Raw genomic sequence first — 16,806 nt, forward strand, 5'->3', positions numbered from 1 at the left:
AATATTTTTTTCTCTTGTTTCTTCTAATCTTAACCTTTTTTTCTCATAAACTACTAGATAATGTTACCTCCTTTGGGACTAGTTTCTCTTTCTTAAAAAAGAGAAATCATATGACACATAATTCTTCTGTTGAACTGGTGACAAAGAAGCAGACATAACTGGGGCCACATACCAAAAATGTTGGGAACCACAGAGTTAGAGGGGATTTTTTTTTAAGGCAAATGTATAATTTGGCAATCATTGTTTTCACTTTACTATTTTTTTTCTCAGGGTTTTCTATGCAGGTAAGGTCCAGTTCACTTAAATTCCCAAAAGACATACTGGTTTACTTATCCCAAAGGTTGTCTGGCCATGTAAAAAGATATAATTCTATATGCAACATGCTGTCTTAGCTGTGTCAAAGTAATGAGAAATTACAACTGAAAAATGCTCTGTGAAAAATGTTCCAAGTTTTCATCAGCAGAAAAAAGTCTATTAAATATCTATGTTACTTGCTTTTGTATCATTCTTATCACCAGAAAGTGCCAAATTAAAGTAAAATTAAACCCTACACGTAGTAGCTTTAAAGGTCCAGTGTGGAGGATTTAGTAGGATATATTGGCAGAAACTGAATATAATATTCATAACTATGTTTCCATTACTTGACAATCATCGAAAATAAGAATAGTTGTTTTTGATACCTTAGACAGAGCGGTTAATATCTACATATGAAGTGGGTCCTCTTCCATTGATTCCAACATGTTGTTCTACAGTAGCCCAGAAAGGACAAACCAAACACTGGCTCTAGATAGGGTCATTCGTGTTTTTATGTTGGCTACCATCATTGTCCTTCACGCAAGGAACAAGTTTCAGTTGGTTGCAATCTGCTGCCTCACCACTAGATGCCACTAAATCCTACACAGTAGACCTTTAGTCCTGACAATTGCCATCCATATTTGTAAATTACTCACAAATAAGTGTTTGTAGCCATGCTAGCAACTCAAGGGACAGCAATATCAGTCTGTCTGTCTGTTTGTCCACAATTTTTGATCCAAACTGAAATATGTCAGCAACAACCCAATGGATTGCCAAGAAATTTAGTTTAGACATTCATTGTCCTGAGAGGATGAATAATAATGACTACCCTGACTTTACCTATTGCGCCACCATGAGGTCAAAATGTGAATCCGATACTTGTTGAGTTGATACATGCATAACTAAAAACATTCAGCCTCAAATGTAGGCCACTTTGCGAATCATGCTATTTAGCAAATCTTAGCATGCTTACAGAGTAGACAAAGATGGTAAACATGGTTAACATTATACATGCTAAAAAACATCAGCATGTTAGCATTGTCACTGTAAACGTGTTAGCATGCTGACATTAGCATTAAGCTCAAAACTATGTTGTGCCTAAAGCCTCACAGAGCTGTTCTCTTAATCTGGTTTCCTTTGAATAATAAAAGAAGTATGAAAAGTTTGAACCCATGTACTGTGGATCCTGGCTCAAAGCATCACAAAACCACCCAAAAACATCTGAAACATTTTCACATGCACATTTATTCTCAGTTCTGTTATCCAGTTCACTGTAATAATGTTTGCTGGTGCCTTTTGTTTTTATGAGCTGCAAAAAAATCTTTTGTTGGAGATAGTCTACCTGTAATTTTTTCAGGGCTGTCAGAAAGCAACAGCTCCACTTTTCCATCATCTGGGAACCGAGGATCTGAAATGTTAACAAAAAGAAAAAGAAGTTAACTTGGCACAGCGGGCAGATTTCCATGTGAACTTCACACCTGCACAGGCTGATAAAGGGTCCAAAGTTAGTGCAGGCAGGTCATATTTACACTGGAAGGAAGACTGAAACATTTATCAGTTACAGATTAAGATGGATATTGCAGTAGAGAATGATGGTGGCTGAGACAGCAGTTGGCAGTGTGCAGGTTATAAATACCTTCACTGGCACAGTCCAGCTCCGCCTTGCTGAAAGTGAGGGTGTGTCCGTGTACGAGGCCCGTATGAAACTGGAGACGGAAGACAACCTGCCGGCTGGCTGACTGGCTGTTTTTATCATAACACACCACCTAAAGCCAGAGAGAAGATGACACAGTGTCTTGCATGTGCTGCTTTTATCTGATTCACTCAGATTTATGCCTTTTTTTTCCCTTTCTTTTTATACATAGTTATATTCAAGCAAAGTAAGAGGTCAGTAAATTACTTCCTGTCAATTTGGTTAAAAAATGAGAACTGTTGAATTTGTTATTTAGATTTCTTTAGATTTTATTATAGGATTTGTTAGTCATTTTTTGTCATTTATTTTTTTCGATTTATATTGTTATTTATATTTTTCTAACTTCCAAACATATGACATTACAGTTAAAAAATGTAATGCTATATTTTACAAAACTAACACTACTGAATAATTTCCAATAATTCTCCTGGAAAGACTTTGCAATTTGGTGGTAATTACAGGAAGAAAGAGACAGTGATCTATTGGTACACTTCTGATTAAGTAATTGCAATTCATTTCTATTGCAAACAAGTCCTTTAATCAGGTCTTTCATTCAAGGTTACAGCTTTTAATTCAAAAGATATAATGTACATAACGTAAACAATATTATTTTAAAAATCAAACTTTTGCAAAAAGGGAAATAAAATATGGTTGCTGCAAGGTTAGCTTATTCTAATGATTCCAAGTAATGAATTATTTACATTTTATGCCATATATGGCAGTGGTAGTCATTACCTTTATTTATACACCTAAATGATTTAAAAAAAAAAAAAAAAAACTAGAATCACACCCATGTCTGTGAAAACATGGATGCTTCACACACATCTTCCCCTGGCAGCACAGAAGATCTATACAATCAACACTGTTTCAAGATGGGCACCCAAGATTAGTGTCACTAATTCAGCATCTGACCAAAAGTAAAGTTGACCTTTGACCTTTTGGAATCAAAATGTCATCACTTCATCAATTTATTCTATTAGACATTTGAGTAAAATTTTGTCATAATCAATGTATGAATTCAAAAACATGCTTTTTGAGGTCACAGTGACCTTTGACCTTGACCACAAAATTGTAATCTGTCATCCTTTAGTCCAAGCAGACGTTTTTGCCAAATTTGAAGAAATTCCCTGGTGTTCTTCAGATATTACATTCACGAGAATATGACCAACGGGGTCACAGAGACCTTGACTTTTGATCTTAGGCCACCCGATTCTAATCCGTTCATCCTTGACTTAAATTGGATGTTTGTGCCAAATTTGAAGGAATTCCCTTATGTTGTTCTGAGACATCGCATTCACAAGAATGAGAGGTTGTAACATCATAGTGACCTTTGACCATCAAAATCTATCATGGAGTCCAAGTGAACTTTTGTGCCAAATTTGAACAAATTCCTTCAAGGTATTCTTGAGTTATCGTATTCATGAGAATGGGATGGACGGACGGACAGACGCCTTGATAACATAATTCCTCCAGCCATGGCTATCGCTGGTGAAAAGGCATAAAAGTCGTAACAGTGTACATCAGCACTCACCATGATGTCCCCTTTGAGCAGCTGAGCTGGCTGCAGCACAATGTAGAGGCGGTCTGTCTGGGCTGCATTAACATGGCTGACATGGATATAAACACACATTACACACTGTATTCTCTTCTGAATAACATCCTGCCATGTCTATAGATTATTATATAATTTCTTACTAGACTGCCGATGTGCAAACAGCTTGTAGACTCTGGTAGACTCTCAGGAAGAGACAACATGCTGGGAAGAGGAAGAGTTTCATCATAAAAGAGAGCATTCGTTTGAAAAAGAAATGTTCAGGCCATGACTTGAGACTGACTTCAATCAGACAACTTTTGAACCTTAGGACACATTTTGAATTATAAGCAGCATCTTTCTTCTTCCTCAGTAAGTTAAAGGATACAGCCCTTTAGAGGGCTTCTACAATAGCCAGCTGCTATTTATCTATTTAGCTTCCTCTAATTCAGGTCGGACATCTGCTCCTTACCTCCATCTGGTTTTATTTTGGGAAGACCGTGAAGAACAACACACAGGAGGAAAGACGGAGAGGGACACATCCTCAGACCTCCCTTTAACATGCTCCCCAGCATCCACACATACCTGGAGAGCACAGAGAAATGTATTTAATCCTGTATTCTACCAAACGCAAGTATCTCAGATGACTTTATGATTGGATATAAATGTGCTTCTCATCAAGTCAGTGTCCTTGTTTCACCACGTTATTGTAGATTTATTATAGTTAAGTATTTCACAAGAGGATAAATCAGGTGATCAGTGACCTTGCAGTCTGAGGTCAACAGTCACAGCCGATCCTTTGGTCTACATCACAGATCAAAAACTATAAGACCTAACCAGAGCTGACCTTTGCCCTGTAGAGAGCCTGCTCATCAACCTTATTCTTACCGTTTTTGTGAGGGGGTCATCAGAGCAGACAGTGTGTCGTTGTAGAACCTCCTCATGGCAAAGTGGTCGAGAGAAAGGTCTGCACTGAGAGAGAGGATAATATTCAGATGGTGATGCGTCTAAACATCCTCAGTTCACCTACATTACAGTGTTTTCTAGTAGATGCAGCAAAACCAGAGATTTCATCTTCTATATTCCTTGCATTCTTCCTCCTTCACAAAACCTGACGCTAACATGACCCACAATGCATCTCAGCATGTGATAGTTCATTCTGGGATTTGTGTATGTTATGCCAGTAGTGGTTAATGTAGCCTGCAGCAAAGATGAGGAACTCTTCTTTCTAACTCCAGATTGTTCATTCCTTCATTCATCTTCTAACGGCTTCATCCTCTTGAGGGTCGCGGGGGGGCTGGAGCCTATCCCAGCTGACATCGGGCGAGAGGCAGGGTACACCCTGGACAGGTCGCCAGACTATCGCAGGGCTGACACATAGAGACAGACAACCATTCATGCTCACATTCACACCTACGGACAATTTAGAGTTATGAATTAACCTAGTCCCCAATCTGCATGTCTTTGGACTGTGGGAGGAAGCCGCAGTGCCCAGAGAGAACCCACGCTGACACGGGGAGAACATGCAAACTCCGCACAGAAGGGCTCCCACACCTGGGATTGAACCGCCAACCCTCTTGCTGTGAGGTGACAGTGCTAACCACCACACCACCATGCCGCCCTCCAGATTGTTTTCATTTTTAAATTTGTAGTCTTCAGACTCAACCAACACTGCCACTTGGGATTGCCAATGCTTGAGGACATTTATCGACTTCACACGGCTCACTCTAGAGCCACAGCAGGCTTTGTACTACTATTTCTGCATATGCAGTGGCACACCAACGCCTGGAGACATAAACCTGATTTATGGTTTGGTGCGAGACACTTTTGAAGAGTGTCGCTCAACACAAATTTATGGGCAGCACGATGTTCTCACGATGTTTGTGCTTCAGCGAAAGGTTTTAGTCATCTCCATGGTAACCAGAGACTCCCTGTGATTTTTCATGGTCCGAGGCTATTTCAGTTGCGTTTAGTGAAGCTAATCTGCACAGAGAGCTCTTTAAATCACACAGATACCCCACTGTATATGTGCTTTTAACTTATTACCTTATATTTACTGATTGATCTGTTCCCAGTGTGTCTGTGAGCGGCAGATTCCCCTCACCTACTACAGGGAGCTGGTAAATAAAATCAATATATACAAAGACTGTTGATTTTCTCTTGTGGTGCTGACATTGAAACTATTCTTGTTAAGTAAATGTCTGCTGTCAGTCAGCCTGGTGAAGGCAGTTTGGTCGACCCATAGATGTATAATGGACAGACAGCTGCTCCTGTGGACAGAGACACTGAGTGCAGGTTGGAGTCAGTGTGGATTTAAAACTACCTTCTCTGTGGTGAGTGCACCATGAAAGGCAACTGTCATTCAACACTCTTCTCTGTCGAAAATACGTCATTTCTGTCGAACAACACTCAACAAGGGTTTTGCACAACCGACCATAAATCAGGCTTTAGGTGTTTAAAACTCATGGAGGCTTCCTGTAAGAAATCGAAAATATTCCCGTGATAACTGTAGACAGTGTGTTCTGTGGATTATCCAGAGTAACAAGGACATTGTTTCTTAAAAAATATGCTGCTATTAACATTTTTAAAGGGATACTTTGCTGATTTTCAACCAGCTTTGTATCCTAACTATGCGAATAGTATGAGTAAATAACCTCTTGTAAACTTCGCTCCATCCTACCATCACCCAGATCTCCCTGTTCATCTCTCTGCACAAATCTTCCAGATGAATCGAAGCATGTATTTTTGCTGGCTCTAGGGCTACAAATTGTACTTCCACATCACGTACACAGAGCAGATTGAAAACAGAGAGAGATCCTCCCTTTTCTCTCTCTCAAATTCGGACCAAACTCAGCTCAAACTGTAAAACTAGGCAGTGCTGATTAAATATAAACCAAAATTATGTTACTGTTATATTTATATCTTTCCTTAATTTTCTTCAGAAAAATATTTTAAGTTATGGTTTAATTACAATACAAGATCATTTGTTATGGCCGGCCGACATATTGTTTCCTCCAACAAAAGGTACAAGCTTGCATTATGTCACCCAACAGCAGGAGTGTTATTGGTTTGGTGCAGCTCAGTGCGGTCTTTTAGTGTAGGGTTTTCTGCCTCTTGAACAAAAGTGAATGCCACAGCCCTCTTCCTCTGTTTTTTTCTAATCATGTAGCATCAATTTCAAGCACTTGCATCTTTCTACTGCATAGACAGGCTGTGTAGTTTGTAGTTTGCTGTTGAGTTTGCTGTTTTCTGTTCCTTATTGTCTATGGTGTTAGCTTTTGAGTCTGATGTTGATCTGTTACATGTCAATACAGATTAATAGTGTTCAGAACAACTACTTGTGCTCTGTGAAGCAGAAATTGTCGTATTGCTTTGTTAATTCCAATTTTCTCAACACCACCACAATCAAAAATCCATTCACCTCCACTGTTTTGGACAGCAGCCAAAATCTCACAGACAGAGCAAAAAAACAAAATTATTTGCATGACTTGATACCACCACAGAAAGTAAGTATGGCAGCAGGCTGGTAAGAAATATGTTTTTCTAATTTTGGAACTTAAAAAGTCCATGTCAGATTTACACTCACTCACAAACCTTTGCATACCTGCACTTACTCACACAAGGACACACCACAGAAGGACAATGGTCACAATCAGATATTTCTCAACACTGAGTCAGCTGTTCAGCCACGAACAGCACATACACACACACACACACACACACACACACGCACGTTCACACTAGTACAGAGGTCGACCTGCTCTTCCTCTTCTCTGCATTTTCAGTGGACAGACTTACCTCGAACTGACCTTTCCCTTCATCCCATGATTAGACATGTAAATGAGGATGTGCTTTTAATAACTCACATCTGAACCATAGAACAGATTATATGTGGCCACATAAGCTGAACAGGCTGTAATGTTTGCTTTAAAAATGCTTTCCACTAAAATTAATAATGCTTTATGTCTTCCAGGCCCGCACTCTGTCAGGCAGGTACATTAAGAGTAAATAAATTCACTGGTGTCCAACAGTATCAGGATCCCTGCCCGAAAATCAAATAACAGTCTAGTTCAAAGTCTCTTCATTTGTCCTGCCCTTTGGCTGGAGGAGTCGAGCGGTAGATCAGCCTCTGTTCACTCTATTGTTCTGTCAGTGCTCTTAGATCTGCAAACACGTCCGACAGAAAACAGTCTCATCAGGATTCTTCCTTTGGAAACCAGAAATATCTGTGCCAAATTTAATTGCAGTGTAGCTGTTGGTAATGTCAGTCTGTCAGTCATTTGTTGGTCCCTCACTTTGGTGCAAACTAAAATATATTACCCTTAAATTACATTCATGGTTCCTGCAGGATACACGGTGATAACTTTGCTGATCCTCTGACTTATCATCCAGCACCATAACCAGATTCAAATTTTAATGTGTCCAATATTTTGGTTTATGACCAAATAGCTGCAGAACTAATGACATCCCCATACGCCTCAGGTGTACTTTGTGTTTGGTGCTAACTGGTAAATGTTAGCATGGTAACACACTAAACTACGATATTGAACTTGGTAAACATTAAACATTGTACATGCTACATACTACACATTCCCATGGCATCAGTGTTACCTGGCTGATATGTTGCTGAAGTGGATGTAAGAAGCCACCAGAACTCCGAGCAGCCCTTTACGTCCCTGTGGACAACCACAGTCAGGATTAATAAACTTTACACACTCACCTGCAGTGTATAGATGGAGTTAAAGAACATGTCAGTGTCGGTGTGTGCAGAGGAATCGGTGAAGTTTACCCTGCAGTGTAACACCAGGACGTGCTTCGGATGTGTTTGCAGCCAGTTCTGCATCGTCGTGCACACACTGAGGATCTGATCCCGGTCAGGAGCCAGGAGGGCCACCCAACCTGTGTCCAAAATCTGACAGACAAACCACAAATACTGTAACTAACATTGCACTGCACCATTTGACCTCTGAAATTGGTACTTTGAATTGTTATCATTACCTTGTGGTTCATTCGGGTGAGGGTGTTATTCTTCTGTGAGAGGTTGATGAGCTGAAGAAGGAAGGAGAAATTGTTTTCATGAAAAGGGAATAACGGCATGAGGAAAGTTACACTTTCAATTTTATCCATTATTCAGTGTGAACTTTTAACCTTATCATTATCTAAATGTCTAACATGCAAATAGGACTGAAACAATAGTGAGTGCAGCGCTGGGACTTAGATTTACTTGTTTAAAATTTAAAAGGTTTTTATCTTATGTAAAAGTAAATTCATAATCTTTGGTGATCGTACAACCTACTTATGTTAAAATTCAGAGTACTGAAAATTACATTTTTAGTGGTGATAATACATACTAATCTACTCTGGACAAAGCAAAAAAACAAAGTGTATTGTAATACTGTATAACATCAAGGATTTCGCTGGCTGGCTTAAACATGATCTCATCCCAACTTGTCAAATACCGCCACTTTGCCAGTGTACCTAAATGTCAAAATATGATGGAACGTACACAAATATGTGATTTGGGAGCTGGTAAAATAAAATTTGACTTGACATGAAAGTAACCACAACAATGTTTAAAATGAAGGAAAGCCAATATAATTTTAGAGGAACATGCTGTTCCAGAAGTGAAGGGTGAGGACAAATGTAAAAAACAGATGTATTTATTGTACTGTAATAAAGTACAGTTTTCAGGTACTTGTACTTTGAGTAATTTCATTTGATGTTACTTTATACTTCGACTGCATTTCAGAGGAAAACATTGTACTTTTTACCCCTTTTTGTAAATTTCAGTTACTTTGCAGTTTCAGATTATTATGTAATTTATTCTGAAATGGGCCATTCTGCACAATGAGCACTTTTATTTTGGTATATTTTGATGCTAATGCTATTACTCAAGTGAATGCATGGCTTATACTTGTAATAGAGTATTTCTACATTGTGGTATTACTTCTTCAAGTACTTCCTCCATCTGTGTCTGTTCCATCTCACCATATAGTGGTGTCCATGCTTGGACTGCAGCATGAGAAGAATCTCCTGCAGGTTCTGCAGGTAGATCTCTTCCTGACACTCAGGAGGGCAGAATATAGTGATGATGCGTTCAGTGATGTAGGTCAGATCGATTCGCTGTGGCTCCTCCATGACTGACCTCGCTCGCATGTGCGCCCTACAGGAAGTGAAATGCATGTTGAGAATGAAAGTCGTGGAAATTTTAGGGAAGTGAGGGTTTTCACTGCAGGTCAGCAGATGTTTGCAGAGAATTTATCTGAGTTTGTGCTGTATCAGCTGGAACTCCTAAGTGAAGCAAATCTTTTTGGCCAACACAGATATGTGAGTTCAAGTCCGGTCAGCCTTATTTTAATCCTCAAATCCTTTTACGGGATGTGGTGCTACAACAAAGTGGGGTCAAGGCCAAACAAAATGGGGAACTGAACCAAAAGCTGAGTCACTGGAAACCTTCGTTGAGCATGTGACTGGAACCGAGGTAATGATGAGTCACCGAAGAATGATGCTGCCCCAGCACCAGATCCTAACCTCATGACTCATCAGCACAAACACACCAAAACACAGATTCACACAAGGACTGAAAATAATGACATCACATGACTGGAACGTTTTGTGTAGGTTTATTTTTAGTTTTACGCTCTAATGGGCCTAAAATTTGAAAAAAAAAAGTTGTATCTCATAAGTCATTTTCTAATTCAGTTTTTAAAAGGTCCAAATACAAACTAAGCTCTGTCTGTTAACTGTGCTGCCACGTGATTAAGTTATTATCTGTAGGTTAAAGGAGCTGGAGAGACTGTTAAATAATGGAAAGTGGGAGCTGTAGGGCCTTAAATTTGATAATTGTTATCAAAGGCAGTAGTAATGACAATGATACAAGTTAAGAGTCATTTTTTAAATCTTGTTTTAACTTAGTGAAAAGCTGATTTTTACTTTTAGTTAGCAGTCGGAATTAAGGGGGATCTACATCAATTTTTAAAGTCCACACACAGTATTCATGTGGTCTGAGACAGTGGCTCTCAACCAGTGGTCCGGGGACCTCCAGGGGTCTTTAAGGGAGTTCTGGAGGTGGGGGCTATAGGAGTGAGCCCAGTATGAATAAGGGTAGTAGTGAATACTCTAATCATAGGTTTCCATTCTTCCACAGTTCATTCCTCATCTTTAGTTGACAACGAGAGAATTCTGGTCTTAATCATATCTAACAACCCTTAATACAAAAAAGGTTGAAAACAACTGGTCTAAAACTGCCCAAAAAATAGTAAACTCTCCCCCTGATCCCAAAACTGGTGTGCTAAAACTATAATTTGTGATTGCTCAACTGACAGTGAATGGTGAAAGATGTTACAGATGACATTGAGAGCACCCAGGGGGATGTCCTGAGGATAAACTGAAACACAATGTAACTTTCAGGTAGAAAACTCTTACCTCATGTACATGAAACCAAATGGCACTGAAAAAACACTGCCTCAATTAGTTAGTTTTTAGCCACCAAAAAAAGCAATTTCAGTTTAATTGTACGCTGTTATCAGGGTATTTTCAGACAGCCTTTTCTTGAAGGTCAGAAGCTGTTATATCAAAACCACCAAACTTCATTGACAACTATAATTAAACTCAGACCTACTTCACACTGGTGTTGCTGGTCTACCACAGCATTGATTAGTTAGTGTATGAGGTAAAGTGGAGCAAGTATTTAAATACAGCATACACTTAAACTGACACTGATTTGTTTTAGGTGGTTAAAATACATGTTGCTGTGACCCCGTCCTCTGTGTTGGTAGATTTGGTTAACAAAGGAGATAGCAGCAACACTGTATGTAAAATAAGCACAGCAGAAACGTCACATGGGTCGCACCACTTCTATATATCTCTAAATGTTACAGATGCAGCTGAAAATGAAAACAGAAATAAACACATTTGCTGACCTTACACATCTCCACAATTGTGGATCACAAGTTTGAGACTTCTCTGGTTTCTGACTCTGAGAGAGTAGCTCATGTTCACAAATATTGAGCAAACTTTCCTAGGCCACAGAAATAACATACTGGAATTCTTAATTTAAGCTTTGTTCCCCTTTATGATATTATTAGTACGTCAAAGTTACTGCGTTAAAAGTGACAGCAGTAAAACCCAAAATCTCAAAAAAATAGTTTGACATTAGCTTAGAGTTTGACAGGTCAGTATGTGCTAAACTATTAATTGGCATGAAACAAAACCCCAAGTAAAACCACAGTTCATTATAATATTATAACTGTTCCCACCTGCTTCCAATCTTTGTGCTAAGCTAAGCTAGCAGGCTGCCTGATGTAGCACCACATTTATTGTACAGACTTGAGAATGATGAGAATGAGGTCTTAAAACTCCCAATAATTTAGTTTTTGTACATTAAAACAAAGACCTGTTCTTGAAAACCAAGAATAGGTGGGATTTTGAAAAGTCATATTCAGAGTACCTTCAGGGCACTGTTATTTTCACCTTGTAACTCCAAGTCCTGAAGACCTTCAGAATATGATCTGCTGCCACATTCTTCTGTAAACCATGAAGTGGATAATTCTGTGGTGTCTGGGCCCTGTGTTACAGCTTATAGACCAGGGCAATTACACACATGTTAGTGCATGTCTATGGGAAGGAGATCAACAGACGAGCGTACAAAGAGCCGTGGTTAACCTCGCCTTCACCCTGACCATGTGACCACAGCAGAGTAAACAGTGATACAACCATTTTTCACTGGAGCAACGTACAAGAATAACCTGCTGGGAACCACTGCAGCATGAATGAAAACACTCAGAGCTTCAGGTTCAATGCTGTCACAAGTCACTCCAATACTTCCTGGCCCATTTTTGGATGCTGACAAAGTCCACACTAAAGCAAACACTGGTGTATAATTTGTTAATCTGTATAATTTATGATGGCAGATCATGTTTGTTGGCATGGCTCATCCATATATGAGTACATTGGTGCATGGTGCATTAAAGATTTAAGTTGACTGAACTGAAATTTAATTCTTTTCTTTTCAATAAGTGCCATAACTAAATTAATTTGACTTAATCAGTTGGTCAAAAGGCTGAACTTTGTATAGAAAATAGTGGAAGCTCTCCAAGGCCCCTCTCACCCCTTAAAAGTACAAAATGGTTTAGTCCGCCCTCTGTTCTATGATTTGTCTCTAAATGCAGCTAGAGCCAAGTGAGTGACTGCTTATGCTGCTGGAGCGTCAGTGCACACTGTTATGTCTTTCCCTGCGAAAGGGAAATTGGGGTTTCAAAAAAGAAAAGAAAGATAGGAAAGAGGCAGAAAGCAAACTGACTTTGTAAAAAAAATCAAAAGGTGTGTGTGAGAGAGACATGAATCCAGAGAGGAAAGATGGGGGGCCCACAGAGACTGCTTATGCATAGGGCCCAGAATTTGGTGCTGCACCCCTGACGTACTGCACCCAAAGTCACAACCATGTGCCTATAAACATCTGTTTGCTTATTAGGGATTATTCAGAAAATCATTTTGCTACTTTATTTTTATTATTTGTTTTATTTCCCGCTTTTTCTTTCACTTCTGGCAGAAATAACAAGCAAAATAAAGAGACCAATTAGAAGAACTCACTGACGCTACTGTGTGACAAAGACCTGATCCTTCACTCACTTCCCACTGGAGTTCAATGGGGCCAACCCAGAGGACTGAACCCAGGAATCTGTCACTCCCACCCAAACACCTCAGTCAACATGCTGCCGACTTAATGAGCTGTATACCTTCAGCTGAGGCGGCATGGGTACAAGTCAGTGCCAACGACCATAAGTAAGCCCAATGGTGGTTAAAATGGTACACATCTGGGGCCCAGGCCTGTTTTGCTACGTGTGAAAAAAGTCCTTTTCAATCCAAACGTGCATTCCTCATGTCCTTGTGTTTCACAGTGTGTATGATGTGTCCCTACTGAAACAGTTGACAGGGCTGGGCAAACACTCTTAATGAGTGACTACTCTCCAATTATGTATTTCTGCTCTGTTTTTTCAACATTTTTAGACTTGCTGCAATCTAAATTTGTCAGTGCTCCGCCTGAGGAACCATAACAAACGGAAGTGAGTGACTTAACCACACACACACACACACACACACACACACACACACACACACACACGTTGCTATAGGGAGAGCTGCTTAGAAAAGTCCTTGAGCTCAGAGTCACCACATCTAATTATAGCCTCTATTTCCCATTTTAAAGGACGGCATTCTAAAATGGATTAGCCATCTTTGTTTCTTTCTTTTCTCTCCGTTCGGCACAAGTTGGCAGCAAAAAAACATCCTTTGCCTTCTTAAACACGGCAGGAATAAAGCCATCGGTTTGTCGGTAATTCAGCTGACAGATTCTTTGAAATTGAAAGTGTTTGTGCAAATTACCAGAACTGATATTGACAGCAACACCTCACTGTGACCAGCTATTGTTTCACTTTCCTCCTCCAGCGTCTCTTCCATTTAGATCCTCTTCTTCTCTGCCCTCTTCTTTTCCTGAATGCTTTTTGTTAGAGCAGTAAACTAATCTCCCTTTAGTCCATCTGATCCCCACACAGACTCCTTATTGAGTTATAAAATCTTATTTCTTGATAAATACATTAAATAAAGCCCACCAACAGGGTGAGGTAATTTCATTTTATTCTACATGTTTCAAGGATATCTCAATCAATTAGCACTACGTCTAATTAGTATCAAATTCATGTCACTTGATTCAAGGCAAGTTCATTTGCATTGGTAATAAATGTGATTATCACACCCCCACCGGCAGGGTTTTTCACTTGTCCTAAGAAAAAAAGGCTTTTAAGACTTAATGCAAGATTAAATGACCTCTTATAATGGACTGAATCCCAGTGGAAACATGTCTCCTGGGGTTCAGTGTCTTAATGTGTCAGTAGGCTAATCCCCCCCCCCCCCCCCCCCCCCCCCAGTGCATCTGCAGGGAGGCACTTTTCACTATTAATCCCCCCGAGATTTACCATCCATCACATGCTGCTTTGTTTACTGAAAGTGGCAGGCTATAATAACATTTGGATCAGCACCAGTGGCCGTTAACATTCACTCAAGGAGAGACATAATGTCCAGTTTGTCCCACATGAATGAACACTGAACCGGCCATGCTGAAAAAGAGAGAAGCCTCATGGGAGCAGATCAAATTTTACTGTAGTTTACTGTAAATCAGCTCCACTGAAGGAGAGTCATTAAACATTTGAAACAACATGAAGGGGTCTTACCTTTGCAGATGTTGTAATAAACAAGAAAATCACAGCAATATGAAGCCTGATGAGTGGAAGTCTGCCTGGTATAGAGAACGAGGTGGAGACTTGACAGGGGGAGGGAGGAAGAGAAAGAGAGTGAGAGCGAGAGAGAGAATGATAAACTATACAGTCACAGTGAAGCTTGCACTTTGCCCTCTGTTGGGCTGCAATGTGACAGCAGTCCACCCTGGTGCGCATGTGAGAGCGACAAAGACTGAGACAGTTATAGCATGCTAATACCTCTTATAAACACTCATTAGCACACACAGGAGCTGATTAAACGTTATCTGTGCCACAGAGAAGCCTAGAAACACAAAGATTTCACCAACCTCTTGATGTCCAGGATTCACAAATTCATGGGTTTTATATCACCGACCCTCATCTGATAAGGGAGCGTAACTACATCAAACCATATGAATGATTTATTATGTTGTGCTAAATAGCAGTGGTGGAAGGTAATTAAGTACATTTATGCAAATACTTTACTGAAGTACAAAGTTGAGGTAATTGCACTTGAGTATTTCCATTATCTGCTACTTTGTACTTCTACCTCACATGCTTGGGAGACATACTGTAGCTCTTGTGTGGTTAAAATGTCAAATATGAGGCTTTGTTATGGATTAAACTACAAAATAAAGTTGTTTAAATGAACTTCACCATGACCCATTATACCATTTACGTATTGCTTACACTCTAACACATCTGCAGTGATAAATAATTAATACATATTAATGTGGCACTGATCTGGGTCATTCTGCTGCATAATGAATACTTATACTTTTGATATTTTATGTAGGTAAATTGTGCCTTTAAGTAGCCTAACACATTGACTGCAGGGCTTTTAGCGTACTTGTAATAGAGTATTTTTATGTTGTCTTGTTAATACTTTAAATTAAGTAAAAGATCTGAATACTTCTGACCTGTAAAGAGTAAAATAGTGAGTGGTTCCTTAATTACTGCTCGCAATGGTGATTCGGCCTTTATACCACTAGGTGGCGCCAGAAGATGAGTTACAGCTAGGCCTACCCCGTGTTTCCTATTTGGCAAAAAAATAAACTAAAGAGCGAATCGTCGGGTCACTTTCGTTGTATAAATATACAGGTTAAAATATTATGAAATATTATTCTTAGTTCAGGCTACAAGCATGTTGTTTAAATGTGACCCGCCGAGATAAATAACAAAGTCATGTAACTGCACTTTATGTTGCCTTCACTGCCTCATTCAAGGTCGTACTTCGTGGCTTCTGTAGTTAACAAAAATACTTCTCGCACTTTCTTCCATGTGCTTTGTGAGGAAAAGCTCATTAATGTATAGGGCTCGTGGCGGATAACTTAATTATATTTTTGGGATATTGAAATAGATATTACACCATAGGAATATTGTACGTTGAACTTCACCACATGAATTTGACAGCATTGGGTACTAGTTATTTTTTGCACACAAGGTGTATGAAGAGCTTATAAAATATATTTTTAATGAATTATACTACCCAACTGTTTATATAAGTACAGCTGAAACAATTAGTCGATTGATCATTTCAAATCAATTGACAGAAAAATAAATAATAAACACATTTTATGGTTCCAGCTTCACAAACGGGAAAATTTGCTTCTTTTCCTTTTAACTGTCTTATTTTTCTACATATATTACTTTTAATTCTTTAAGTAGGCTACATTTTCCTGATTATACTTAGGTTACATACTCTTGTTTAAGTAAGATTTTTAGGTTACTTGCTTTTACTTGTTACAGTATTTTTAGTGTATGGTATTAGTAGGCCTGTTTTTACTTCAGTATACTAAAGGATATGACAGTGGTAGAACAAGTATTTGGATCTTGAAGTAGGCTAGTAGTGGTGGTGAGGAAACAGGCTACTCTGTCACAAGTAAAATCTTGCACTCAAATTCTTACTCAAGTACAAAAGTATTAGCATCAAAACATACTTAATGTACCAAAAGTAATTAAAAAAGAACTTGTACCAAATGAACAATAAATATTGCATTATTGGATAATAATAATCGATTGATGCATTTATGTGT

At 39.1% G+C, this 16,806-nt stretch overlaps 1 protein-coding gene across 1 annotated transcript in view; it reads right to left on the reverse strand.

Moving 5' to 3' along the window:
- tns3.2 (tensin 3, tandem duplicate 2) overlaps positions 1–14,879 on the reverse strand; it is a 64,003-nt gene extending 49,124 nt beyond the window's left edge. The window contains exons 1-11 of the mRNA XM_078169042.1: positions 14,747–14,879; positions 9,507–9,681; positions 8,517–8,567; positions 8,308–8,430; positions 8,130–8,194; positions 4,407–4,490; positions 3,991–4,103; positions 3,683–3,743; positions 3,519–3,594; positions 1,931–2,060; positions 1,637–1,702 (exon numbers count right to left, since the gene is read on the reverse strand). Of these exons, the coding sequence (XP_078025168.1) occupies positions 1,637–1,702; positions 1,931–2,060; positions 3,519–3,594; positions 3,683–3,743; positions 3,991–4,103; positions 4,407–4,490; positions 8,130–8,194; positions 8,308–8,430; positions 8,517–8,567; positions 9,507–9,674 (937 nt within the window). The 5' untranslated portion in view covers positions 9,675–9,681; positions 14,747–14,879. The remainder of the gene's footprint in view (positions 1–1,636; positions 1,703–1,930; positions 2,061–3,518; positions 3,595–3,682; positions 3,744–3,990; positions 4,104–4,406; positions 4,491–8,129; positions 8,195–8,307; positions 8,431–8,516; positions 8,568–9,506; positions 9,682–14,746) is intronic.
- Between the last annotated feature and the right edge of the window lie 1,927 nt (positions 14,880–16,806).

The sequence above is a fragment of the Epinephelus lanceolatus genome, chromosome 6 (assembly GCF_041903045.1).
Source record: "Epinephelus lanceolatus isolate andai-2023 chromosome 6, ASM4190304v1, whole genome shotgun sequence".
NCBI lineage: Eukaryota > Metazoa > Chordata > Actinopteri > Perciformes > Serranidae > Epinephelus > Epinephelus lanceolatus.